General features: G+C 42.4%; 2 protein-coding genes across 5 annotated transcripts in view; one reads left to right on the plus strand and one right to left on the minus strand.

Annotated features, from left to right (window-relative positions):
- Positions 1–1,389: 1,389 nt before the first annotated feature.
- On the minus strand, positions 1,390–8,342 carry ptgs2b (prostaglandin-endoperoxide synthase 2b). Its single transcript, XM_063201251.1, has 9 exons — positions 8,195–8,342; positions 7,845–7,961; positions 7,608–7,751; positions 7,348–7,491; positions 6,580–6,845; positions 5,605–5,851; positions 4,586–4,872; positions 4,073–4,220; positions 1,390–2,526 (listed from the first exon to the last, which is right to left on the minus strand). The coding sequence occupies exons 1-9, from the start codon at positions 8,253–8,255 to the stop codon at positions 2,108–2,110; spliced, it is 1,833 nt and encodes a 610-aa protein (XP_063057321.1). The 5' UTR covers positions 8,256–8,342; the 3' UTR covers positions 1,390–2,107.
- A 1,109-nt stretch (positions 8,343–9,451) lies between these two features.
- The window catches only part of pla2g4ab (phospholipase A2, group IVAb (cytosolic, calcium-dependent)), a 68,344-nt gene continuing 60,025 nt past the window's right edge, over positions 9,452–17,770 (plus strand). For 2 of the 4 annotated variants that reach the window (XM_063201252.1, XM_063201255.1), the window contains exon 1: positions 9,452–9,759. The gene's annotated coding sequence lies outside the window, so the exon portion shown is untranslated. Of the gene's footprint in view, positions 9,760–15,491; positions 16,098–17,770 lie in introns of those variants that run through there. The other 2 variants (XM_063201253.1, XM_063201254.1) reach the window with 2 other exon arrangements.

A 17,770-nucleotide genomic window follows, 5' to 3' on the forward strand; every position in this document is an offset into this window, starting at 1 on the left:
CAGTTTATGCTGATTAAAGTAAAAACTGAGAGTGGAAGTCCCTAACCCAAACATGGTGCATTAGACTGCAGACTACTTGTGGCCTCTTGCAAATTAACACGATAAGATAAAAAGGTCAACAAAGTTTATGATGCAGTTGTACACGGCTTATAACACAGAGCCTTGTAATCCCTTACAATTCTTTGCAGTTGTGACTCGTGATTTATGTTTAAATAGATATGAAGACTCATGTCAATAATTATGAATCTTTATGAATGCGTGTTAACCAATCATCTTTTTTGGGGGGATTTGAACATGAGTTCATAGCAAGTGTCCTCCTTATGTTTGTTCCATATTCTGAAAATATGGTGATGTGTATCGAGATGCTTTATGACAGTACTATACTTCCTCTCTTTAAGTCATTCATGAACAACTCTGCTCTCTTCTCTTCTCTTCTCTTCTCTTCTCTTCTCTTCTCTTCTCTTCTCTTCTCTTCTCTTCTCTTCTCTTCTCTTCTCTTCTCTTCTCTTCTCTTCTCTTCTCTTCTCTTCTCTTCTCTTCTCTTCTCTTCTCTTCTCAACACTGCTCCTTTCTCTGGGTCTGCTCTGTACTCCATTCCCCCTCCCTCCAAGTCCTCAGTGTTTGTACTGGCAGGCCCTCACACGTTCTGGAGTATGTTTAAGACACAGTGCGTAGGTCTGGCATGCATACACACACACACACACACACACACACACACATGCGCCCACACACACACACACACACACACACACACACACACACACACACACACACACACACACACACACACACACACACACACACACACACACACACACACACACACACACACACACACACACACACACACAGCTCTGTGAGATCGCTCAGCCTAGGAGAGCCAAGGCCGCTTCTCTTCCAGCAAGAAAACATTCTGAACGAAAGCCCAGAGCAGAGAAAAAGAGAGGAGGATAGGAAGAGAGATTCTGGATGTCACTTCCAGTAAAGTTTGAAATCATAGCAGATCCTGCTGAACATTTGGAGTTTCATGTTCTTCCATACAGTATGTCCTCCTCTTCATTGGCGTTCAGAGGAATACTGTTATTATTTAATGCTCAGTGGTTGATGGCATTGATGGAAACTTTTGTGTGGAATAAAAAGAAGCTGAGCGTCTCATCACAGTCCAGATACTTTTCAAACTTTTCCATTCTTCCATCCATGTTAAGTATGGTACTACAGTGTAACATAAGTAAAAGGAACATGAGATCTTCAGATATGACTTGTGTTATCCCTGTGATTGTGATTATGACTTGTGATTTCACTGTTTTTCATTTGTGTGTGTGCATTTCTTGATGCTTGTTTGTTTGTTTTTCAGAAAAAAAGATCAACATACAGAAATATTTTTGAGACATTTTTTATTAAAAAATTAAATTACAAAATCCTTTTTTTTACGTACAAAGTTCAAGTACAAAACAACTCTCTCAGGAGCCAGTGGTATTTCTCATTTAAAAACTGAAAAATTTATTAAGAATGACTGGCAAGGACTGTAAGGCATGAACAGAATACAAGGAAGATAATGGAATATGAGACAGACGAGAGACATACAAACTGAATGACATGATGAACACAACAGCATTTCTACAAATGACTACCAGAAGCAATAGAATGAAAGGACTGCAGTTGGAATGTGATTGTGATGTAAACTAACAATTCCGATTCAAGTAAGTATTAACAGAAAATTGAGAAACTGCAACAACATACAGTATATTGCAGTGCTACACTACACAATACAAAACGTAGAAATTTAAATACAATAAATACCTTTTTATTTAAAACTTTACACTAGTCTGACTTTACACTAGTGTGCAACAAACAAGCATGTGCACTCTCTTTCTCTTGTACGCACGCACACACACACACTCTCTCTCACACACACACACACACACACACACACACACACACACACACACACACACACACACACACACACACACACACACGGCACGCAAATATTATTAAGCACATGTTAAATAAATACACAAATAAATAGACAAATAAATTAGACAATAAATACAAAACAAAATTAACACAATTCCAGTAGGTTTCACATAATATTCAGCCTGGTCCATCAGAGCTCTGACGTCCTCTTGTTGATAACGACTGTCGGGTTCACGTCGCTGCCACTCGCCGCCACGTTCGCCCGGCTAGCGTTGATGGTGGCAGAGCTTGGGTCTTTTACGTCGGGCACGTGGAAGGACGCCAGCGGGCAGGGTCCTTTGACGTTATTACACACCAGCCGCTGCAGAGAAGCAGTGTTGACGATCTGGAAGCCCACTTGTCCGCCGAAGGTGCTGGGCTTCCAGTACTCGGGCGAGCAGATGGGGTTACCCAGAAGGCCCTTCAGCGAGTAAGGGGCGCCCATCTCCACCATGGTCTCCCCAAAGATAGCATTGTGCCGCGGCTTCTCGATCAGCAGGCCGGGGTACAGCTCCACAGCGTCCACGTCGCCGTACATCTCTCTTAGCTCCGCTGCCATCTCCGTCTCGCCTGCAGGTGGAGGAAGAAGGGGTGTTTTAGTTGGTTATGAAATTACGATGAAAAGTGCATAATGTCCATGAGTGATAAAGGAATAAAATAATGAAAAATAAAGGAGGAACGAGTGAGAGATTGAATCATTGGATGTTTTGCTAGTTATGAACAATAATGAAAAATACATTATATCCATTTGCAAGAAAACACGTGAGTGATGACAGAATAAAAGAATGAGGAGGGGATGTTTTCATTGGTTATGAAACTATTATGAAAAGTGCCTCGTATCCATTTGTGTGAAAACACATGAGTGATGGAAGAAAAAGAAGGAAAAAGAGATGTTTTTCTTAGTTTTAAAACCACTGGCAGCTTCAACGAAATTGAATACTTCAGTAACACACAACACTGACACATCAATCAAAGAGTGCAGAGTCGCTGTAGTGAAGAAAAGCTTGAAAGAATGAATGATTGAGTCATGAAGTTTGTTACGAAGCAAAAAGCAGCTGGAATGATGAAAGAAATGGAAATTCACTGTTGTGTGTATAACCTCAGACATATCAGACTACATCCATGCCTTTAAGAGATATCACACAACACCAAATTGACCTCATGTTGTTGTTGAGACTGTTTGAGTCACTGACCACTATTTTTATTCATTGACTGCTGTTGAAATCATAAGGAATTCTGTTATGATAACGGAGACAGCTAAAAATACTGAAGGAAAGTGAAGATATCAAAACACAGACATTACGCGACTACATCCACTACAAGGGAACCCCTAGTAAAAAGTGAATCAGCCTGCATTAACTTGTCTGAATCACCCTGCTTTCTTTCAAGGCCCATGCGGGGCAGACCACATATCCCCTATGGTTTACACAAGCAAAAGTAGCCAGCAGATTGCCTTAAGACACAGCACAGCTTGTCGTAACTAAAACACTCACCCACACACACACACACCACACACACGCACACACACGCACACACACGCACACACAGCTGTCCTTGATCCAACAGTCTCCTTGATCATGTCTACAAGCCAGAGAGAGCAAGGGAAAGACACCTCACTATGCTGCCGACAACATTTACATTCGTCAGCCTGTGTTGATACTATCCTGCGCTCACGGCAAAACAACTCGAAAAGGAACGAGGCCTGTGTAAATCACTTCTGTATGGGAAACTGGGGAGATCGTTGTGAACTAAGTGACTGAAACGAAGTGTTACCTGTTGCTTATAAACATAACTCTTCATTGATTTAAAGCTTGCATACCTAGCTGTGCATACCGAATCACCTCGTTGATGCCAGTATTTATCTCACAACCTGAATTTACTGGCTCGTTCAGAGTGTAAAAGACATGAAGAGAATGACAGAGAGGGAAGTAAAGCTTAACTGTGTGAAGTGGAAGAGGTAATGTCAGAAAGGGGAGAGACACAGAGAGGGTCAGAGCAAGATGAGATGTTATTGTAGTGGTTAGTGCCTTGTTTCTGTTGAAGTGTAGAAGAGTGGAAGAGAGAGAGAGAGAGAGAGAGAGAGAGAGAGAGAGTATGTTTTGTCTCGTCTGCTTACCAGTGAGGTCCTCGAAGGACGTGTAGGGCTTCATGTTGAATCGTTTCCTGTAGGCGTTGAGGGACTGGTAGCGCATCTTGCGGCTGTTCTCAATGGACTTCATGGCCACCATCAGAATAGCAGGTGGCACATTACGCCCTCCAGCAACCTGTAGAGTTAGAACAAGCACGACAGGCAAACCAAAAGTTAGACATTTTATCTCAAACCCATTTAGGAGTGCCGGATGAAATGCATAAAATACAACAGTGAAATTATTTAGTATATAAATATGTATATCTAACATAGACGCCCTAAATTAATCACTTATGAAGTCATGATTGTTCATGCATGCTAACGTGGACCAAAAGTTGCCACACTATTACTACTGCTATGTATCGCAGCGTCAAAAGATGCTAGTCAGAGAACACGCTGTTCCCGAAAATGCCAAGGCAACCAATGAAATTAGCTATTCAAATACGGTCTAAGGTCCGAGCCACAAACACAAACGCAACTAAGGCTGTCAAGCTGTCTTACCCTGCCGGCGATCTGAGAGGAGAAGGACTGCACCAGGCCGTTGATGCCATGGTCGGTGAGGATGGAGGTGTTGTAGACGAACTGCTTGTAGGAGTAGACCTCCTGGTCGATGTGGAAGGCGTCGGGCATAAGCGGGTGCCAGTGGTAGAGCGTGTTGAACTCTGAGGCAATGCGGTTCTGGTACTGGAACTGGGCGTTGAAGAGCAGCGTGGGGTCGAACTTCAGCTTGAAGTTGTAGCCGCTCAGGTGCTGCACGTAGTCCTCGATCACGATCTTGATGGTCTCGCCTGAGGAGAGAGAGGACGAGGTCAATGATTAGGATGTTTTATTGATGTTTTGATCGGCATGTTTTTGTCTCGTAATGTCGTCTGCTGTGAAAGAATTTCAGGTGGGTGCAACTGATATAATATTGACAAGTATATCCACCTGGAATTGTGTTCTGTCAAAGTTAGATAAGGACACTGTCTCATCTGCTGGCAAATAAATGGTTAGGATTGTAGGAGAATTGTTTATTATTGGATACCTGTATATTTGCAACAGCTGACTCTAAAGATTCAACTGACAAATACACATCTGACCACCTGCAAGGGTGTTCTGCCTGTGAGGTTAACTAGGGTTTCTAGGAAATAACAAATTTAGACCCAACCTTGTGCTTCCTCTAACACACACGCACGAACGCACGCAATCACGCGCGTGCACACACACACACACACACACTTCCACTTTTTCTGCACATTTCACAATGAATGTAGTGGCCTATGTGGTGCAAAAGGAAAGCCTGCATGCTTAGGCTCAGCCACTGACACTTCAAGGGTTTCAACACTTCTGCTTCTGGCTGGCACAATCTCTATACATCCCAATTTTAGCAACACACTGCCTGCGAGTTTTGAACCTTGCAATGTTTGAAATTGTGTTACTGTTCACTTCAAGTTCACACGTTCAAGTAAAACCAAATGTACATGTTGCATGTGTGTGTGCACTTCTATATGTGTTTCCGTGTGTGTATATTATCCCCTCACCGATGAGGATGAGGCGCGAGGTCTGGAAGAGTCTCTCATCGTCCCAATCCGGATGCTCCTCGTACAGCACGTCACAGACGCGGTTGTGCTCGCGCAGCCAGATGGTGGCGTACATAAGGAGGCCGGGCACCAGGCCGAACGCCTCGTGGCCCACGGCGAAGCGCTGAGACTCGGGCATGTGCGGCGGGTACATCATCTCCACGCCCACATCGCTGGCCAGCGGAGGGTACACCTCGCCATCCACCACCTGAGTCAAAGCAGAGAGAGAAAGAGAACATGGTACATGGTAAATGGATTGCAATCCACAGAGTATAAATACCAGTGTTCATATACAGTAATTCTTAAGGAGTTAAATAACATTTGGTCCCATTCAATAGTGGTTTTCAGCTAGTTCTACTCCATATTGTGAAACTATAAAGAGCTTTAGAGTTGATAGAGCGTACTTTATCACATTGCTCTTAGCCACATTGTCATTCATATTGCACACCGTACACTCAAGCACTCAAAGCACTTAATATCAAATTCTTTACATTAACGCAGTGGTTGTCATTTTGATGTACCATAGCCCATTGTAATCATAGACTCATAAGCCCAACCCTAATGTGGAGAACTTTTTAAATGTGCATAGTTTCCACTCCCCATGGAACTATTCAAGGAGATTTAAAGAACCACTTAGGTACCTTTCATCTTTTACTAGACAAACACAATATAATTACTATATTATCATTTGATGTGTGAATCACACAAATCCAAGGTGTAACTATTGAGCAGCACTAAGCCTTTGTTGCACTACTGAACAAACATACAAGTATATCAGTTTAATGTGTAAATCCCTCCCATGGAAGAATGTAAATACCGAGCAATGCAAAGTCATTGATGAACTTAGGCCTAACTACTGCACAAACACATGACACTATTTGAGAATATTATCGGCTAATGCGTGAATGGCTGCAGTGAAAGAGTGTAAATATTGACCTGGTACTTCAGCTTGCCGCCCTGGAACAATCTGAGCTTGTGCTGCCTCTGTAGGTCCTCCCCATAGACATGTCCCAGGTCCACCCCATGGTTGAGGGCGCGGGTGAAGGCGGGCCCCTTCTTCATGTCGCTCTTGAAGAACTGGTGTGTGAAGTGCTGGGCGAAGAAGGCGAACATGAGGCTGGTGTGCTGGGGGTCGGGGATGAAGTTTCTCCTCAGCAGCAACTTCTCAGCCAGGAGCTTGATGTCAGGAAGCTCCTTCTTGCCTACAGACAGGGGACAGGAATAGGATTTAGGATCTAATAAACACACTTTAGATTCACTCTCTCCATCATCATCATCATCAGCAGCAGCAGCAGCAGCAGTAGTACCACCACCATAATCATCATCATCACTAGACCAGAGACCATCTGAAAAGAGATTTTTCCAGTTTACAATCTTCCCTGTTGTTTACTTTGACAGGCAATGAGATCCACAGATTTGGGCCTCTTGGGTTTCTGAGTGCTTTCTCCTTGTCCCCCCAATATTATTCTCACCCTTATCTCGGAGTATGTGATACTGACAGGCCTCTAGCTAACAGCCCTCAGGGCATCGGCAGTATGCCAATTTCAGAGCTGACAGACTCCTAGCATAGCTGTGAATGATGTCATACCCATGCTCTATAGGTGGCAATGTGACAAACATCTGAAAAAACTGGTTTGGAGAGAGTGAGTGAGTGAGTGAGACACAGAGAATGTCTGACAGGGAAATAGACAGACAGTGACATACCTGCGACTCCCATAGGTGTTGGGCAATCCAGTGGAACGGGAGGGAGGGTGCGCGTGTAGTAGGTAAGGTTGGAATATGCCTCCCAGTTTTTGTAGTCGTAGTCTGAGTTGTACGTGGGGGGGCTTTCGATCAGATGTGACCGAGCTGAAGAAAAACAAAACACATTAACACATATTAAAATGAGTCATCTTAAAAATAATAATAATATCTTGTTATTATTCCATAGAAGTTTATTTCATGGAAGTTTGTTTGTAACTTACAAGTAAGGACGTAACGCATGATGCCATCCCGCAAGAAACTGATTTTGTTGATGATATTCCACATTCCTTTGAAATGGGTGAGGATGTAATGGACCGTGTTTGGCGCTGGCTTAAGTGTCACCTTCAGCCAGGTGAAGAATTGGGCTGTGGATAGAAAAGAAAATGTACAATTCATAGTCTGCCTTGAAACCATGTAGTCTATGTATGTTTCCCCATTAATTATAAATAAGTACTCACGAGTAGTGCAGTTGTGGCCGTAGAAACCTGTGCCTGTGCAGTCGCATTCGTACTCATCGCCGCGTAACGCCGTGCACACACCCCGGTTTTGACATGGTTGTGAGCAGCAGGGATTGCCTGTGAAATTCAACAGATTTCTTAGCTTTGCTCTTGCCTCGCTCTTAAACACTTAAAGTTGTTGTTATTTTACAAGAGTGTACTAACTACGCCGTGCGTAATACAGTAGTCTCTATTAACCAATGTAATAGAAAAAGTTGCAATCTAGGCTATTCCATTCCATCATAATTTCATAAGGTTTGTCTTCGTGCTGTAACAGTCTTTCCCAGTAAATAAGAGTATACATTGCTTACCTTGTCCACATAGCACCACGGCCAGGTGTAAAAGTAGAAGAATTGCTATAGATTTGATCATTCCAATAACGTGTGTTTCAGCCGTAGCCTATTCGAACGAATTTTTGCTTTTCCGCGCTTTTCGTTTGAGGTGTAGACCCTTTGCCTACCTCACGGTGTTCTGTCAGAGAGCGCATATTTTCACGGTTTTATAGGCTACTGCCCCATGAACACACCTCTCTGCGTCAATGAGCAATGTGAGTCATGAAAAGAAGGAGACGAAAAAAAACGGCGGGAGGGGGGTCCTTTTGATTCACCGGGGTCTTGAGTAAATACGTTAAGTATGTGGTAGGCTAATTTGTTGAAGTATACCAATTATATTTGGGGTCTATGCTAGTTACAATATTAAGCAAACTTTGCTATCATAATAATAACAACAACAGCAGCAATAATAATAATAATAATAATAATAATAATAATAATAATAACAATTCTACTACTACTACTACTAATAATAATACTAATAATAAAAGGGCCTAATAATAATAATAGGCCTAATAATAATAATAGCAAGAAGAAGAAGAAGAAGAAGAAGAAGAAGAAGAAGAAGAAGAAGAAGAAGAAGAAGAAGAAGAAGAAGAAGGAGGAGGAGGAGGAGGAACTAATGTATAACAATAGAGTGGTAGCCTACTAATATCAGTGATTTTTTTGTGTTTTAGTTTATACCCTTTCAGTAGCCTATATAGATTTCATCGACGCTCTTGTGCACTCAAACCTATGGGTACCGTGCTGTGTGGTACTACATCTTGCCACTGTAAAGTCAGTTGGTCTGGGCACATGGAGACAAGAGCTAAAGCCTAGTACATTGCATAGCACCGGCACCTTAAATTGTACCAAAAAAGTGAAAATAAAAATAGAAATAAAAATGAAAAATAAAACCGTCTTCACAACAGTGTCACTGATGGACGCGTTCTTCCATCACTAACTTTGATGTGGAGGTTGTTGTCTAATTGTAGGCCTGCATGTGCATATCTGTGTTAACTGGCAAAGTCAAAGACTTTCTTTATTATTATTACGCATGTTAAGCATTATTAGGCGGCTTCAATCACATTATAGGACTTCATGTATTAATTAATTAATTGATTAATTAATTAATTAGTAGTGTCGAATATAATTATTTTCCCGTGAGCTACAGTCAAGGGCGCCCTCCTGTGGACAGGTTTAGTGAATCAACCACAATGCGCAATGATGCAGTTAACCAACCAACGACCGACCGCCGCAACTTCTAGGTCGGAGCATTTAGTGCTGTAGTTGCATAGACTATCCTGATTATACCGGGACTTAGAGCACTCTTTGGCGGGTTAATTCGGTTTCTGCTAAGTCGTTTCTTGCTTATACCCAAATACGAAGCATCCACTGTTTTGCTGCTGTTGAGTTTTTTGAAAGGTGAGGACATTTCCGAGTTCCTTCAACTGAGACGAGGAAGCGAAATGAACGCGCCTCACTCTGGTCTTTCGTAAATTATTGGACTTAATTTTTCAAAGGAATATGAACGGTTTTTCAACAGAGTTTATGACCTATATCAGGTAGGTGGTTGCAGACCACGGGCTTGCGTTTATTTGTCAATGCCCGTGACTATTAGTTTTCTATTGGTGTCTTCGTTTTACTCAGGCAAGCTCCGATGTTGTTCAAGAGCCATGGGTTTCAGTTGAGTAGGGAAAGTTATGGAAGTATTACTTGGTTCGTCAGCGTGAGTTAACCGCACTAGTCTCACACCTGGTCCAATCTAGTGCCACTGAAGTTGGATATGTATGTTTTTGTCGTGCGTCCTACTCTTAAACGATCTGCATATGGATTGGAAATTGTTTTTTGTCCGCAATTATTTATTCAACTTCGCCTTTTTTCTTTCTGCGACAGCCGTCCCCTGTAGCTCTAGCTGGGCAATGTGTCAAAACCACTTTCCGACATAAACCCACTTCTCAGATCATCCAGCATTACACTCACTTTAGGTATGAACTAGTTGGGCAAGCTTTGGTTTGTGCTGCATTCATTAAGGGTTCGATTTCCCGTTGGCTACTAGGCTATTCCTGAAGACACTCTGGAATATCCGAACTTCAGTCATAAAGGCTCTGCCCTCTGGGTGAGCTGGCAAACAGACACTTGCCCCTAGATATGAGAAAAGAGGCGCAAACGCCAAATAACACGGCTGGTTTCAGACGTGCTTTACGCGCCATACATGTCTGGCAAGGGAACCGCAGTTTCACGTGTAGGTAGTCCATTCTTCGTCAAGCGCGCCAGTCAGTGTGTGCGCGCTCGCGCTCTGAGTAACTGCTGAGTAAGCTCACGTTTCGCACTTCCCAATCGCCAAACCAGTCTAGCCATTCGTTTATTCTGGGACTCTCTCTTACCGTCCACTACGTGATCGCTTGCACAACTGCCTCAACCCAGTGTTTGGTGATGGGGGCGAACGTGCGTAAAGGCGCAGCGACGGCACGCTTAGTTGAACACCAAACAGAACAGCAGACGATTCCCACTGCGCTTGGACGGTGTTCGGTATTGGACGGCCACCATTCATGCCTTCACATCAAAGAGGCAGTGTGTTTCTAATGAGGAAGCCTGTGTGTGCGCACTGTCTGTAGTCCACTGTTCATCATGTTCACATTAGATAATTAGCGGCTCCTGGGGCTATAATAATGTTTCGTCTTCATACATGGCATGTGTAGCTGCCAGTTTATTGTTTTTATGGGACACCAAGACCTTGAGAAAATGTATGGTTTTGTCTCCATTGTTATTTCCCATGCTCTCGGTTGCCCAATGAAGACGTTATGGTGATGTTCATTCCATTCTGTTAAAAGTGAATGGTGAGGAATATTGATATTAATTCACTATGCTGAACTAAAGGTTTTCCTTTTTCCAGTTGACATCATGCTACATGACTACATTTGATTTCAGAGGGCAGACTTAGATTGTTTTTATTGACAATACGCAGAACAGCATCAGTGCATACATGGGGACCCACACTAGGTTGCAAAGGCTTTGGGATTAGACACACTATGCATGCATACTAACATGCATGCTTTTGCTTTGTATTGTTTGAATGCTTAGTATAGCAGTGTGGCCAGGAAACACACAAACACTACACAAACATTGCAGTAGGTGTTCGAGCTATGGTCAAGAGTTGGAACTGTGTGTGTGTGTGTGTGTGTGTGTGTGTGTGTGTGTGTGTGTGTGTGTGTGTGTGTGTGTGTGTGTGTGTGTGTGTGTGTTAGGGGTGTGCAAAATAATCGTTGCATCGATGCATCGCGATACTTACTCTCACGATACAATGCATCGATTCATGACAAGGTATCGTGATACTTATTTTCTCAATATACTGCATGGAGTCATGACAATTGATTATTTGATAACAATAAAATTTGATTTGCCACGGGTTATTTTGTTCAGTAGAGAATAGGTAATATTTCTGTTGTGATGTAAGCTCTCTCCCAGATGATAGAATGCTTAAATAGAATGAACTGACTTAAGAAAGCGACACAGCAACTGACAAATAAGCTGTATTTTACACATTTACTGAAGTAAATATCGCAATGCATCACAGTAGTACATGAATCGCAATGCATCGTGATAGAATCGCATCGTGGCACGTGTATCGTGATGCGCATCGAATCGTGAACCCTTTGCCAATACCCACCCCTAGTGTGTGTGTGTGTGTGTGTGTGTGTGTGCGCGCGCGTGCAGAATTGCTGTGTGATTGTTTGAATGATTGAGATGAGAAGAGATGGAGCCAGTACTGCACTGGGAGATCTCTGCTAGCCATGATAGACTGCTTGCTGTGTGTGTCAGGCCCATGAATGATAAGGCTTGCAGCCCGTCATCTGATTTGCATGCTAGTGTAATCAGTCCCCATACTGTAAGCTGAGAGGTGAGTAGTGCCGTTGTTACAGCCTGCGAGCCAGGAGACAAAGTTTACTAAGTTTGCAGTTTACAAAGTTATGCAGTGCATGCTTATAATAAGGAGGAGAATAACACCACCTGCTTAATATAATCAATAATCAATAATCAATAAATTCCATGTGTTTTTTTGCAACATCTGCATCGAAAGCAGTATCATCTTGTGAACCGCCTGAATAGTGTCTGCAATATGTCTGTGTTGTTTAAACACGCTCATGTGAGAAAACGGACTGATATGCTCAGCTCAGTCTTATCTGTCCATCAAGACCCATCATGACGCAGTAGTCTGCTCCCTCTGACCACAAAATTGCGTTGACAGCGTCAACTCTCATAGCCTCTTCCCCACAACAGTAGCAAGGTAATTGTTACATTTTTCTGCATGACAGGTGTCACACAGTAGCCTACCTAAAACAAACAACCCAACAAAACAATGAGCATTGTGAGCTACGCAGACTTTACGCTGCCCCCCCCCCTTGGTGTATCTGCAAGCAGTGCGGTTGCTATGATACCCCCCCCCCCATAATTAGGGACTTATTATGATTCCATGGGTCCCTGGGCCAGACAACAAGAACCCCCCCCCCGCCCCCCCAACCAAATGGATGTTACTCATTTGCAGGAAAGATCTCCTATACTGTTGGGGGTTTCAGGGTTTGTCCCCAGAGAAAATTGGAAAATACAGTTGTTAACAGTGTGATTTTAATACAATACAAGAATTGAAGTCTAGAGGCTTGGGCTTCATGGGCCCCTTAAGTCTTGGGCCCCTGGACCTATGCCCGGTAGGCCTGTCCAGTAATTGATCCAGTAATCAATGCCTGGGTAGGCCCTGTCTCCAAACCAAAACCATGACTAAAGCAGTCATTTAAACTTTTGCTGACTGGCATTGGCCTCCCTCAGCTCAATCGTGACTCCGGAGAACTACTGGTGATATTGAGTGGCACAAGGTGAGGGAGGAGGTGTCAACTGCAGTAAAGTAAAAATAGTAAGTAAATATAAGAAAACCCAGTCAGATTTCCCCAAAAGCAGGTGACATCACTGAGTGACTGATCTACTCTCTTTGGCATACTCATTGTGTTTAGCTTCTCAAGAGCTGGTTTGATCACGTCTGTAGCCTTTTTTCTGAACTCTGGGCTCATACACCTGAAAGCATCACATTGGAATTGAGAAATGAGATATAGACTAACCAGACTGATAGAAAGTAGTGACCGCCTTAGCAAGACATCTGGATAGTAGTCACTCTCCCAAGGGAATTGCAAAACTATCCAATTACCTAATCATAGACAGCACTTTTAAGCAGAGGGCGAGCTACGTAGTAGTGGCTATATTGGAGCAGACCGCTCTACACTCAGTGGAACTTATGAATGTGATGATGCTGTGGTGATGCAAGACAGTGGAAAACCACACACTCTTTTGGTTTAGGCCAATTGTCATTTATCAAAACAGACAGCATCTCTTGGCCTGTGGTCCTGAGAAAGACTTGAGGAAGACCACCAGTCTAAAACATGAACAGCTGTACAGTTAGACTCTTAAGAATGAAACATTAGCAGATGTTCAGTTCAACCCTTAAGAAACGTATGGTACTACCTCCTGTCTGACCTAGTAAACAGGGTGAGCCCACCTAGCGTGTCAACAATATTTTGAAGGTCCTCACATTTAGTCTGGCTCGCCAGGCTACCTCATCTCAGTATGTGTCACATCAAATTGTTAGCCTGGGAAATCCCATGCTGCTTTGCACAATGGTTCCAATCTGAAAGACAACATGCAAGGCTGTCCCAAAGCGCTAGCCTGAGTTAGGAAGCCAATCGGAGAGTGGGAAGGGTGGAAAGATGATGATGCTTACTACTCGACAAGTAGAAGCTTGCAGTTTGTTTGAATACAACTGATACGATTGGCTATGGACTACGTATACAGCCAATAAATGGCGGTTGGCAAGGGTAAACCACACCTTAACTACCATAAATGCAGTAGGCAGTCTCCAGACCATATCTCACTTGTGATGTGGTCTGGTTTGAACCAGGCAATCAAAATCCACTTCCCCATACGTCAGCAAAGCTTTGCATGTTGGATGCAGGTTATTACCGGCATTTTATAACCCAAAGGTGATATTTGGGAAAGCACTGTCATTTTCTGCATGTGGTTGGTGAGTCTGGCTCTGCAAAGACATTCTCAAAGGGACTGACCTCATATTCTCTTGTGACGGTCACTTACCGGACCAGATTCCCGACATCTTGTAGATATTATGATCTTGCCGAGAGTAAACATTAGATCAAAGAGGTCTTGGGCATGGCTCAAACGGCTAAAGCCCTGTACTGTTTTTTTGTTTTGTTTTTGGGCTTTTATGTCTTTATTCAGGACAGGACAGTATGAGAATTTGACAGGAAATGAGTGGGAGAGAGAAGGGGTGGGGGTGGGGGGGGGGGGGGGAAGGATTGGCAAAGGACCTCTGGCCGGAATCAAACCCGGGTCTTAGCTCATTGAGTCAAAGCCCTACTTTTACAACGGGAACATGGGTTTGATTCATGTCCCGATCCTCCCTCAGCTCCTTCTCCCACCACTCACCATCTTCACTGTCCTGTCTCAAATACAGACATAACAAGTCCGACAAGCGGACAAAGATGCGTCCGTCTATGCACTGCCACCTTGTGGACACAGGACAATTTAGAGAATGTGTTTCAGACTGACAGACAGACAGACAGACAGACAGACAGACAGACAGACAGACAGACAGACCGACAGACATACCCTCTTATAGAGATGCTAGGACGCATCTAAAAACTTGGACATATGATTGTGAACCAAAGTGTGTTCAACTGCTTGTCGCTGGGATGGTAGCCTTTTGGAGACGGTAGCTGTAGGCATCTACCAATGTATCCTTTTAAAATCATATGCTGTCTAAGATTCATGATGATAGTGTACCATAAAAGAATCTGCCCTGTACCCTTTTAGCATCTGAAAAACTTAACGGTAACACTTTCTATGAAGCCCATATCCATAGTGAATTATGAGCGCATTTATAACAAATTAAAATGCACATTATAATTACTTATAGGGGTGGTACGGTTCACAAAAGTCACGATTCAGTCCATATCACGGTTTCAATGTCACGGTTTTCGGTTTTGTACGGTTCTGTTTTTTTTTTTTTTTTTTTTTTTTAAAAATAAATAAAATTCATTATGCACTGGAAATGTACAATATAAAAATTACAATGAAAATGTAAGCTTATCATGGGCATGTTGAATTTGACTTCATTTAACCTGTAACAAGGTGAAGTTACTGAAAGAGGAAAGATATCAATGATTTTAACATGCTTCCATTTATTTCACAAAAAGGGAGAACTAAGTCCCAACTTTTAAGTTGACAAATATTCAAATATTACTTACTATAACACATTTGATGTGTAAAAATAAAACAGCTACACTCCTGTAGGCAATGGGACCATTAGGTCAGTGCAGTATGACTATTTTGGTTAATGACACACTGAGAACGAATTGGACTTTTATTTTGATACCGCTTTCTGCGAGTTTTGCGCTTAGGATGAAAGTTGCTTCCTATCATGAAACTGCCGGCCGTGAGAGGCATAGAAGTGAAATCAGAAGTCAAATTCAATTTTAAGTGAACAAGTGATAGGGTTAGGTTTTGTTAAAATGTGACAGTTAAGGTAACAAATAATTTAAAAAGATCGTTTTTTTTTTTAATTGTAGGCCTATGCACGAATGTCTCAAAAAACTCCTGTGAAGCTGAGCCTGTTAAAACAGTCAAGTTTTATTTTGGTTATAGTGTTAAACATCAATGTTAACTAGGCAACAGCACAAAGTCCCCTTCATTCCATCAGAGTTTAACTGGCCTCATATAATTAGGCCTAACAGTTAAGGACAGCGCAGTGAATCTGATGGACATGTTCAGTTATCTCGCATTTTGCCGTCCGGGATCCCCATTCAATGCCACGTGGATATAGCCTACACTAGGCTACTGTAACGTAAGTCATAGTCTACTTTGTTCTGCTAATCTGTCATTTTTTGTAAATTCATGTTCATTTAATTTAAATTGGTCAGAATAAAGGCTGGGGGCAGTCACTTGCGCTAACGTGGAGAGAGAGCTGGGAGAGGGAGACTCTGCTGACCGACCTGCACTTGCGCAGGCTACTGTAGCCTACTGTAGTCAGCTGGTGCATGCTGTTACATTATGCATTTCAGTTGGCTGATAGAAATCAGTCTTTCCACACCCAATTTCCTACGTAGTCTTTGTGTTCTATGCTTGTAAAAGTAGTAGGATTTTAATTGCGTCGTGCGCCGGAGGTCACTCTCTCTTTTTTTTTTTGGGAAACCGTGGACACCGTGCGGTTGCGCACCACCCCGTTCCGTGACATCCAGACCGTACGGTTTCGGTTTGCGACGCAAACCGTTCCATGCACTTTGACTACACCCATGCTTTTTCATGATGCTTTATGTTAACAGTAATGAATGTAGCTTATAATGCATTATAAATCCAAGGGTGTTATGAGTGCTCGTGACTGGATGTAAACTACAGGCTGTCTGATGGAGCTTATAGTACATTATGATGCATTATAGATGTGCATTATACAATGATGCATCCATATGGACTTAGCTTTACTCAGGCGGTGTTTATACATACCCGGGTATTTTGATATACGCAGACCTTCTCCTTCGGATGTGCCTTTCGTTCACAAACAAACGAAGGTTTTCCCTCTATAAACGAAGCTCCAAAAAAACTCCGGCAAAAGTGGAGATTTTTTAAAATCTCCGGTTAGCGTTTGTATATAAACAGAGATAAACGGAGACTTGGATGGCACTACTTACGGCCTTAACGTATTTATGACAGCTCTCAACAGCACATGTATGCGTATTTGCCTTTGATGTGAACGAACATATTTCGCTAAGCAAAATGTTCGTTTATTAAAATACCCAGGTATGTATAAACAGCACCTTAGAGCACACATTGACGACTTAAGATCTCACATGGAACATTATAGCATCTTATGAGCACTTATGACAGTTAATCATCCAGGTCTGTGCATAGAGGGGTATACGTAGGTACTCATAATGTACTATGAGCCTCATCAGGCAGCCTGTAGTTTATAGCCAGTCATGAGCACTCATGACACCCTTGGATTTATAAAGCATTATAAGCTAGATTCATGGTTACTCATAATTGTTAATATAAAGCATCACGAAGCATTATGAGTGTAGTCATTATACGTTGTAAGTAATTATTATGTGCATTATAATTTGTTATAAATGCACTTACAATGCGCTATAGATATGGGCTTTAAGTAAAGTGTTACCAACTTAACTTTGGTGTCATTCAACATTTCTTTTTGAGATCAAACTTTGGAAAGGGCAACCAAACATTTCATGCAAGAATGGTCAAATAGGCCTCGATGCATTTCTAGTCTAGGCATAGGTGCATTTCATGACTAACTGTCTGTATAAGTGACATATAAGACGTGTTACGCAAAAACAATTTGTCAGGCATGTATTCAGAAATTTCTTGGTCAGTGCCAATAAGGTCCTTATTATTGATGTAATCATAATAAGGTCCTATAGGTCCTTAACATATGTCTTATAGGTCACTTATATTAGGCCTGTATTTGTGTATAACATGTGAACCCTATTTCAATGTGCTACTGAA

Source organism: Engraulis encrasicolus, chromosome 6 (genome assembly GCF_034702125.1).
Source record: "Engraulis encrasicolus isolate BLACKSEA-1 chromosome 6, IST_EnEncr_1.0, whole genome shotgun sequence".
Classification (NCBI taxonomy): domain Eukaryota; kingdom Metazoa; phylum Chordata; class Actinopteri; order Clupeiformes; family Engraulidae; genus Engraulis; species Engraulis encrasicolus.